This window comes from Coffea eugenioides, chromosome 3 (genome assembly GCF_003713205.1).
Source record: "Coffea eugenioides isolate CCC68of chromosome 3, Ceug_1.0, whole genome shotgun sequence".
NCBI classification, from domain to species: domain Eukaryota; kingdom Viridiplantae; phylum Streptophyta; class Magnoliopsida; order Gentianales; family Rubiaceae; genus Coffea; species Coffea eugenioides.
The window spans coordinates 6792578-6804051 of NC_040037.1; the positions used below are offsets into that span (position 1 = coordinate 6792578).

Below are 11474 nucleotides of genomic sequence, written 5' to 3' on the forward strand. Positions count from 1 at the left end.
GCGTAACCTGTTTATGGTATCTTGTAATTTCTTTCTGCAAATTTTGATTAAATCCAAGTTTTATAATCTTTTCAAGCTCTACTATGGCTTGGTTTTTGTTTTCTCGATGTTTGAGGTCTGAAGCATCATCTACGAAGCCTTTTCTCTTTTAGGTGTCATCACAGAATGATTGACTCCGCCTATGCTGGCGACAGCTTGACATAGCCACAAAATGCAGAAATCATTGCAAAAAGAGTTTTTACATCAACCATTTTAATGGTTTACATAGAGGAATACAGAGGCCACAGGGAACTTAAACATGATATTATTCGAAGAACATTGATGTTGGATTCAGCTTATATATCCAACTCTATGCTCTTTAAAAATGTGTTTTACCTATCTTTCTTGCCTTTCTTATTGTGGCAGACAATTCTCAAACTTTGTCTCAGTATGTCCACCTCTCTCTCCCATTTGGATTCTTCTTGCTTCATGGTAGCTAATTGTGCTTGAAGAAGCTCTATGGCTTTTTCTTTGGCCATCAGTTCCCTTTGCTGTTCCTCCAACATGTCTTCTGCCTCAGCTCTCCAAAACAGTCCTTCCCCTGGAAAACCATGTTGCAGCTTATAGTATGGCATTGTAGTTCAAACCAGAATAATCAGGGTATGATCTATGATTCTTGAACAGTAATATCAACTTGTTATACCATTATCAGGTCTTACATTAGGGATTGGTTGAGAGTAGCAGTACCTTGATTTGTTCTCTGAATAAGATCATCAAGCTCGACCTTGATGGCAAAGTAAAGCTGCTTCCACTTCTCTACAGCATCGTCTCGCCTTGCTTGTTCCTCCCGTATCTCCTCGAACAAGAAGCTAGGCCCCAAAAAGTGCCATTTGTTACCACTCTTGTCCACCACAAACTCATTTTCCATCCCTTTAAACCTCTCTTCTCTACATTCTAGCTGCTTCCTCAACTTCTTCACCTCCTCTCTCAACTTCTTCCTCTCTTTCTTCCACTCAGCTTCTTTAAACGCAAAAACCATCATTTCTCGTTCGTAAGCTTCGATCTCAGCATCCCTCAAGCAGATTATCTCGCTAACTTCCCCTTGGAGAAGCTTAACCCTATACTGAAGCCCTTCAACAGCTTTGCGACTAGGCATAGTCCTATCCTTGGTCTGGTAACCACCCATAGCTGCTGCAGGTTTCTGTGCTTGCTGGGATCACTCAAAGGAGCTTCTGGGGATGAATTTGATCAGAAGAAAGGCTCCTACATGAATGTCAAGCCCTCCAGCCAAATATATGTGTCACTTGGGATATATGAGAATAATGGAGGCTCCCTTATCATCAAATCAATCAATCATTTATGGGACTGTGGAAGATGCTCGTGATGATGGCTGCTTTTTGAACTCTGATGTATTTATGAGGTTGAAATTGGTGCATGCAAATATTCATATCATGCTCAAGTAAGTCACATGTAAAATTATTACAGGGAGCCTGGACATTTAGCAGTACAAGTTTGGATTCATCATTCATTTGTCAACATGCTGCCCAACTTATATAGGTCCACATTGTTTGCTGAGTTAAGGAATGTTGACTGCAGCAAACACTGAGGCTGCTTGCTTATATATGGATATATGGTTGGTGACGGTGAGCATTTTTTGTCCAAGTTAGTTAGGTGGATGAGGAAATTATACAAGACTGAAAACAAAAATCAACATTACTGGACCATGTTAGGCAATGATGAAAGGTTGGCAAATTAAAGCTCCAACAAAACTCACTGAATTTTTCTTGATTGGCCCTTAATTAGGATATTATCTCATTTTGGATGAAATAATTGATAGTACTAGTTTAGTCCATACCTTGGAATTGGTTCAACCAGATTTCTGAATTTACCAAGGATGATTCGAATAATGCAGCAATCATACCTTTTTTTTCTTTTTGGCCCTATGGTGTCAGGGTTTGTATGAGAAAGTGCCTTATCCTTTTTATGTCTAACACGTGAAAGTGTTGCCTAGCATGGAGGTGATAAGACATGATTTAGCGTGTGTGCAAAAGATTAGTAAAACATTAAGACCACGGCATCCAAGTAAATTGCTGACAGAAGGACGCATGAATGACACTATGAAAACAAAAAGTAGACTCCCAAAAATAGTTAATAGCAACTCACCTTTTGGTCCAATCATACATCATTTACTTATGTCTCATAATTTGTTCAAAGATTTTACTGGTCCGTCTGTCCCATTTTGATAGAATTGATTTTTTTTCTCACACCGTTTTAAAAAAAATTAGTGAGTTTTTGTTGAAAAAATAAATCTAACCTATTGTTTTTCTAAAATATCCTTATATTAATATTAAGAGTATCACTTATCACTATACCTTTATATTAATTAAAACAACAATAATGATGGTATATTGCACCATTCAACACGTGTATCAAAACAATTATTGGGTGAAAAAGTTGCCGTATTAAATAAAGTATATTGTATTTACTGATAATGAAATATATTAAATAAGGGTATTTTAGAGAAGTTAAAAAATAACTATATTTTTTAATTGAAAGGTGCATCATAATTTGGAACGGATGAAAAAGGAAAACAAAAATTATCAAAGTAGGACGGAGGGAGCAAAAGTACACCTTGTTGTTTCTATTTCTCTCTTTTTCTTCGTCTCATTGAATCATCTCTTGTAGCGGGGGCTTTTTTTTATTATTTGTAATCTGTTGTAATTGACGCAGAGTAAGATTTGGATTGTAATTTTTGGTAGAAAATTTTGTTAGTTTTTGTAAGAATGTCTTTTAACATAATTTTTAATTATCTTTTTATTTATATTTTATCTCATATACAGCACATCTAAAAAAAAGTGAGTATATTTTTCTATATAAGAACTCTTCGGAAGGGGTTCTAAATTTCTTAGAAGACAAATGGAAATAATGGCATTGGGCATGGGAGGGGATGCGACCATGTGATGTCGCGACATTCTCATTTTTCGTACAAACAGCTCACCAACTTTGGGCTCGGCCTACCATGGGATGGTAGATCAACAGCCTGGACTAGTTCGTCTTCACAATGGGCCCAGAAACTGATGGGACTGGTTTTACTAGATAAAAAGCTTTAAACTCTAGCTCTTTTTCTCTTTTTTTTTTGGGTGGGGAAAAATGGATCTTAAGCAAATAGTTCATGCACAATACTTTTCTTTTCCTATGAGACTCCATAGCAGTTTACAAATCATATTGGGATACTTTATAATTCATGTGCTTCAGTTTCTGGTTGAAGATATATTATTTTGCCCTAAGTTCTCTCATCACTATGTAGAGTGGTTGGTTATTTTGAAAGTACCTAAAATTTCATTAAATTACAAAATTGACCACTAACATATAAAGGTGCAAAAAAAAATATAACGAGGTCTTTGATCGACTAAGATAATGATGTCAAAGATCCCAATTTAATCAAGAGAATGATGTTTAGTTGGGAATTTGTAAATTGTTATCAATCTAGAAGTCTTGTAAACCCTCTTAACCATGGAGTGCTTTTATTGTACATTTGGTGAAGTGTAAACATGACATGGTGATATAATACCTTAATTACCAACCTCATCAAACGGTGGTTGAAGTGAAATCTATCATGCCCTTGAACTAATATGCCAAGTTAAATAGCTTTACTAGATCATAACTCTATTCATGTGAATTGAGTTCCTAGAGATGCAAATAAAGTAGCTCATGAATTGTTTCTTTATGCCAAATCATCTGATTATGTTGAATCTTTTTGGAAGTCTCTTCCAATTGTTGTCAATCATTTGCTGTTGCACGATTTCCAGTAATCTTAGTAATAAAATTTTTTTTCTTATCGAACAAGAAAAAAAACTAAAGCATATAAGATCAAATTGGGTAGGTGCGTGCATTAATGTTTGAGTAAAATTCAATGGAAAATTGAACACTTTCTCTCCACGAAGTAACTAGCATTCAACCAAATTAATTGGTTACTCCATTCTTCTTGTTGAAATGGTTGAATGGCAAACAACTGCTGCGTTAGTTAACTAAAACTCATGCGCGTTGGACACAAGACCGAACTGAAATGCATTTTGTTGTCACTCTGTGTGTGTGTGTTTTATTCTTTTCTCTTTTTTTCACCAAATAGGGGAGGGGAGTCACCATGTGGTGATAGAATTGTACATGTATCCTATGAAATTTTGGCTATTGATTATCAATATGGTTTGGCACCATTCGGTGGGTTGTTTTTTTCTTTTGTTTTTTTTTTCCTTGAGGGGGAGGATGTAAAGAGTGTGATTTTTACATGCTTTGTCTTTCGAAGATATTATACCTCTAGTATTAGGTCTAAAAGGTTAGAAAAGACATGTCCTATTTGATAAATGAGTTTTTTAGATGTTTGTTTAAAATTTTATTATATTTTATTGTAGAATTTATAGAAAGAATTTTTAAAGTGTGTAAAACTTTTTTTTTCTTTTTCTTTCTTTCTTTCTTTTTCTTTTTCTTTCCTTTCCTCTTCTTCACCCTCAACTCCCATTGATCTTCCTTCTTACTCCCTCTTCACTGGCACCTCCACCAACAACACTCTTACTTTTTTATTTTTAACTTTTTGCTTTTTTCTCCCTCTCTCTCTCCTTCTTCCTTCTCTCTCCTCTCTTCTCCTTCCTTCTCTCCTAGCACCTCCTTTCCCCTTGTCCCTCATCCTGCCACCCAACGCGATTTGGTCGCACGACCAAATCCCCTCTCCCTTGCCACCTCCTTCCCCTCCTCTTCTCCCACCACCTTTCACTTTCCCCAATGTGATCTAGTCGCGCTTTTAGATCCTCTCTCCCTCATCACCTCCTTCCCCCCTCTTCTCCCTTTTCTTTTGCCAGTCTTCCCTTCTCCCCAATGCGATTTGGTCACATAACCAGATTGCTCTGGGGAGAGAGAGATGGCGGCAGGGGAGAGGGGGGCGGCATGGAAGAGGGGAAGGGAAGAGGAGAGAGAGAGAGATGAGAAGGAGAGGAGGTGGAAGGAGAAGGAGAGAGAAGAGGGAAAGAAAGGCAAAAAAAGGGGAAAATCGTTCAAAACGTCCCTCACATTTTACAGGAAGACTTTTTTCGTCCCTCAATTTTAAAAGTATAATTTTACGTCCCTTACAAATTCATATTGACCAAATTTGGTCCCTACCTAGGTTTCCGACTAGTTTTTTGCCGGAATCCACCACGTGACTTGCATGTGATCATTTTTTTAAGGATAAAATTATCAAATCAAATTTTTACATAATCTGATTCATAGTCCCTCACATTTCACAAAATAAATTTTTTCGTCCCTAACATTTTACAAAATGAATTGTTTCGTTCCTCACATTTCAAAAAATGAATGTTTCTATCCCTCACATTTTTCAAAATGAATTTTTTCATCTCTCATTGATCATGTGTACGAATAGTTTTTTTTCTATAAATCCATGTATATATCTATTTAATTTTATCTGAACAGTATGAATAACATGTAATTTATCTCTATTAGATTTTATCTAAACATGCTAATTGTAGTTATACACATACTATTCAATAGATATATATATAGGGGTTTAAAACTAATGATTTTGTTTGAAACCCATGTATATATTTTTATGATTTCACCATTTGAACCTATTCAATATTTGTGACCTTTCTCTTTTGGTAATAATTTATTTATTGAATTGTATAATAAGGTCATCTAATTAATGGGTTCTAACTCGAATTCTATAATTGTGCTAACAATTTTCAGTTTAAATATGAAATTTCTATTCGACACTTTCAAGACTAACAGTTGAATTACTTACCTTGTGATTGTCTTAAAATTTGAAAGTGTCAATCACTTATTTCTTTTTGTCATACTTTTCTTTTGTTTACTTTTTCTATCCAATTTTAATTTGATATAAACAGTCGATAATATTTAGGATTAAATGTCTTCTTTATTTTCAAATTTCGAGTAAAAGAAAATGAATATATGTGAAAACTAACAATTTTTTTAAACCCATATATATATATATCTATTTGATTTCACTTGAGCAGTACGAATAGTATGTAATATATCTCTATTTGATTTCATATGCTATTCGTACTGTTCAGGTTAAATCAAATAGACATATACATGGATTTAAAAAAAATTATTCACACACATGATCAATAAAGGATGAAAAAATTCATTTTGAAAAATGTGAAGGGTGAAAATTTTCATTTTGTGAAATGTAAGGGACGAAAAAATTTATTTTATGAAATGTGAGGGATTATGAATCGAATTATATAAAATCTGATTTGACAATTTTGCCCTTAAAATATGATCATGTGTAAGGCACGTGGTGAATTCCGACCAGAAACTAGTCGGAAATCTAAATAGGGACCAAATTTGACCAATGTAAATTTGTAAAGAACGTAAAATTACATTTTTAAAAGTAAGGGACGAAAAAAGTTATTTTTGCAAAATGTGAGGGATGTTTTGAACGATTTTCCCAAAAAAAAAAAGATGTTGGCATTGGCCGATGATGGAGGTGACGGTGGGTTGAGGTGAGAAGAGTAGAAAGAAGAAAGGAAGTAAGGAAATTTTTTTGTACATTTTGGTGTGTGTATTTTACAAAATTTAAGAAGTTTATTGAAATATTGTAACAAAAGTTGTTAAACTTCATAAGAAAAAACTTGACAAAATAACTCGTTTGCTAAACAAGCCTGTAATTGTAGAGTTTTGAATGTTGAATTTGAGAGAGCTCTTTAAAATAAGGAAGCCAAGATATGTTACAATGACCCAAGAGGGCAATGAACAATATCATATGTAGCTCTTTTTTTTTTTTTGTTTGCCTGTGACTCCTATAGATGGTGTAGATTTGGAATCATGATAGTAACTAGTAAGGCTACTAATTGTGAATGTTTTCCTCTCTCTTTTCCATTTACTGGTTCTTCCTCTTTCCTGCTCCAATTACTTGTGCAAGACCAAATGCACCAATCTCGACGTTTAATTTCAACGATCCCACAGAAAAAAGTCACATATGAGAGAGAACCTACTTTAGGTAACATAAAGTAATTTATTCTTTTAGTCATCATTAGAGAAGGTTTAAGTGGAAGTAGATTGGAGAAACTTTCAAAGATAGACTTAGTTGTTTATGGAAACTTAATCTCTATTATATGCATTTCACTTATTAACATCTCATATAGCTTAGGAAAGTCTGATATCACCTTTTGCAAGTGAGAATAATCATTACTAGAAAACTTGGCCGTGCAACTAGAACTTTACTTTAAGGGTCTAAACATTCACTGCAAGACTAACCTTTACATATGTTTAACTTGGTGAACTTATGGGCTTACTAAATGAATTCACCCTATGAAAAGGCAATTAGCCTAAAATCTACATGGCGTATTGCATGTAGCTCATTAAGTTTTTTTTTTTCAAATATAAATGAGAGATTTCGAATTTAAAACCTGCACCACCAAACCTATCCATCCTCTGCATGTTATTAAGTTAAATAAATTAATCACTTCTTTGCAGTGTTAATTTTCAAAATGTCTCGTAAAGATAGACCTATTATATTAAAGATGATAAGATAATACAGCTAAAACAATCTAGCATGACTTACCGTGACAAAATCTTTCACTTTCTTCATTCCCATTAGTAATACAAAACCTTTAATGTTCTATTATATCATGCTTTATTTTTGTTCCTTTCATATATCTTTCAATAATGTAATTTATATTAACTTTGGATTATATTTGGGCACAAAAACCATCTATCCTCAGCTAACATCATTAAATTCTAATCCATGTGCATTTCTGAAACACATAGATACAAATACCACAAAAAAATAATTTAAAAACCTAAATTATAATAATGTCAACTTTAATTTAGGGGCAATATATGAAAAATCAAAAGGTCCAAAACCATCCATTTTTCTTCTTGTTTTTCACTATCTTAATTTATTGGTCAATGCATGCATGGATACATTCCACACCTCAAAGCCAAAAGTACACCTCAGACATAACATTCCTTGGCTCCGTCAGCAGAATTAGAATCAACCATCTTTGTTTAGATAATCAATTCCCTTTTCTTCCAATCCAGCGGCCACAACAGCCTAGAATCTCGCACATTATCTCTCAACCGTGGATGCTCATTCCTACACTAATTAATTAGTTAATTAGTAAATTAATCTCAGCAAAATCCGGCGTCACGACGTCGTATCCAGATGAAACTCGAAAGTTTATGAAAAGCGCGGGAGAGACATGACGTAAGCATTTCCGACAAACAAATGATGTCCGGAACTCTCGGCGCCTTTTCACATAACTTGATTAAGTGGGCCCCGTTTAGAATCACTGGGTCGAATTTTGACCGTCCGATCAAGTCCTTGTCAGACCCGGAGAAATTTTTCCGACGGTCAAGAGTTTGTTTCGTGATCGTTGATAGGTGCTAAAGGAGTTTGTTGGCTTTGACCGAGATTCCGAAAATATCCATGGCTTTGCATTGGATTAACGACTATACCCTTCGGGCTTAATTTCACAAGGTTTTGACTCAATACTTTTGGGGATAATTTCACAAACCTCTCCTGAGGTTTTTTACAATTACAGAGAGCTCCCCTCAGATTTTAAAAATTATATATACATCTCATACTTTTACTGTTTAGTAACAATATAGGTCCAACAATATAGATTTTCTTATAAAATTCCTAATTGCCCTTTAAACTAAGAAAAATATAGTATACTCAATTATTTTCTTCCACACTTTGCACAAATCAACAAATCTAACCCCTAACAGCCATCCAAGTATAAGTTTTAAAATCAAATAGCCATCCAAAGGATACCAAATTACATGTATAGTATCAATACTTGCTATGTAAAACAAAAAAAAAAAAACATACACACACACACACATACACAAACCCCATTGACAACCAATTTTATACCCCAAAATTAAATATCAATGCTCAAATACCTTTTCAATACAAATTAATCTGACTTAGAATTGCTATTACAGGCTTTCTATGGTCTTAAAAATATTAATATCTTAGAAATAGAGAATAAATTCTACCTCTACAATAAAATCATAATAAAAAATTTCTAATCCAATGAAAGAAATTCTTATGTAATTATTGACATTTTATAAAACTTTTTCTTAACAACAAATAAAATATAACAAATTCAACATCTTTAGTTCTTCTTCTTATTTCAATCATTAATTTCATTATTTATTTCTCTATCACTGCGAGCCTCTTCATTTCCTTCTAATTTGACACATAATCTGCTCCCTCTGTTGATTTCATAATTTTAATTTGCTAATATCCATAAAATTGAAGATAATAAAAAGAGGGTATATTAACTAAAAAAGAGAGGAATGAAAATAGATAATAGATTGAAAAATTTCTTTGGGTTTTGTAAATTTATTGCATTAAATTTAAAATTGTCTACCAAGTGAAGGGTATTATAGGTATTTTACAATACCAAGAGAGGTAAATGTAATTTTTTAAACTTGAGGGGAGCCAAATAAAATTGTCAGAAACCTCAAGGGAGGTTTCTGAAATTATCCCATACTTTTGAGTACTAACTGCTACTACTCGATATATATTTCCATCCTTCTTCCATAAAAGGGTTAAAAAAAAGGTTAATTTTCTCTGCAATCCATTGTAGCTAAACACAGGTAATTAACTGTCTTGTTAGCTCAGCTATTAACTCTGTTCGTAAAATATTTTTATTTGAGTTTGACAATCTTAAATTTGTTAATGTTTTTTTGAATTTATGAGTTCAAGTTTTGGAAGTTTTAATTGTTACAGTTTTAATGTGTACTCACAAGACATACAAGTCGATCTATAAATTCTCTAATGTCCAATAAGAAAAAAGTAGATTAAACTAATAACTAATGCGTTTAGATAGTGAGTGGTCATTGGGCCTAAATAAATTTCTGAAAGAAATGCTATTATTACAAAAAGTTTTTGTTGTGGGAACTTAATTTACAAAATAATCTGAAAGCATGAGTTGATCTATTATCTCAGGAAAAACGAATTCTAATAGTTGTTTCTTCTTTAAGAAATTAAGTGTCCACCTATGAGTTGCTTTCGTTAAGAAATCACACATTAATGATACTTGATCTTAATAGTTTTTAAGATTCATGTATTCCAAACTTTTAATGATTTATGTAACTCATCACTAGAAGTAAAGGCAAAAAGGTGAGTTTTATGTACTTGAGAAATAAGGGTTACAAATTCTAATGTCAAATAGTTACCGACTTTGTAGTGATTTTAAACAAGAAAATGAGTTAAAAACAATCCTTTAAGATCTATATTTGCACAATTGGAAGCATAACAAAGAATGTCATTATTGGGATGTTGCCATTTTGGCTAGATCCTAATTGTCAAGCCAAATTAATCATGTGGGACAAGTCAAAACTCACCAATAAATAATCGATCAATGTCCTTGGCATCACCACGTTTTCGAAGGCTTTCCATTTAAGAAAGGGTTTGAACAATTCCACGTGCAGCTTAGCATTGCCATAGACTCTAAATGCAAGTGGGCTACCATTAATTTCATGTTAATTAATAGTATTAATTGGCTCAAGCAGTCAACTCAATATATAAAACTGAAGAAGAAATGATCATGAGCATAAAATTATAAGCATGAAATAAAGCATTGAGGATATGAAGAGCAGTATTGGTTTGGCATAGTAATTTTGTGAATGAAATGTAGTAAAGCACATCAGATTCACTGCAGCATAGCCAAAATGCTAAGAAGGAAAAGGAAAATAAAGTTGACCTGACTTAAAATCTTTTTTTTTTTTGCTCCATATGGCTGGTTGACAAATGTTAAAAATATTTCTTTGTTAAGCTTTTCCCACAGTTTGATTATAAACAATCTAATTTGAAACTGATAATCTTGTCTTCGTTCCATTGTAACCATCCATTTGTATGAGTTCACATACTCTATATGTGACTTTCATATGAGTCAAGAGTCATGTTAGAGGCACTCAAGGGAATCTTGCGGCAGCAAACTGCATTTGGCTTCCCATCCTTTTACCATTCTGATAGCCCCTTTTATTTCTTTTTTTTGTCTGAACAAATTTGAGTGACACTACTGACTTTCAAGATGCATTATTTTGTTTTGCCTGTAGGCTTTAATCTTTGTGACAAACTAGGAATAGAAAGCTTCAATTTACATTTGTCAAATTCAATAATGCTGCGATTACAACTAAAGAAGGAAAGCTTTCTTTGATGGGGGAAGGGGGAGAAGGAAAGACCGCCGTGTTAAAAAAATGTCACAATATCCAATACAATGATTCTTAATCAGGGATTTTGGTGTTTAGGAATGTATATTTTTGCATTTAGCGCCATGAAATTGCAGAATATGACACATAAAATGAAACAATGTGTTACTTTAAATTTAAGAAAGAAAATTCAAGCTCCTTGTAACATCCTATATATTTTTCTTAACCAGATTAGGTCAATTTTTTCCAAGAGATTGTCCACCATTCTTCCAACATCATTAAATACTAATAATGTTTCCTGTCTAATTAATATGCTC

The 11474-nt window shown here is 33.4% G+C and overlaps 1 protein-coding gene across 1 annotated transcript; it reads right to left on the minus strand.

Annotated features, from left to right (window-relative positions):
* Positions 1–204: 204 nt before the first annotated feature.
* On the minus strand, positions 205–1399 carry LOC113765496. Its single transcript, XM_027309703.1, has 2 exons — positions 727–1399; positions 205–580 (listed from the first exon to the last, which is right to left on the minus strand). The coding sequence occupies exons 1-2, from the start codon at positions 1163–1165 to the stop codon at positions 372–374; spliced, it is 648 nt and encodes a 215-aa protein (XP_027165504.1). The 5' UTR covers positions 1166–1399; the 3' UTR covers positions 205–371.
* Between the last annotated feature and the right edge of the window lie 10075 nt (positions 1400–11474).

Excerpts from the sequence above, each read along its gene's own strand:
- LOC113765496 (XM_027309703.1), bottom strand. The coding sequence starts at position 1,165 with ATGGGTGGTTACCAGACCAAGGATAGGACTATGCCTAGTCGCAAAGCT. Across the intron at positions 581-726 it reads TATTCAGAGAACAAATCAAG|GGGAAGGACTGTTTTGGAGA; the intron begins GTACTGCTACTC and ends ATGGTTTTCCAG.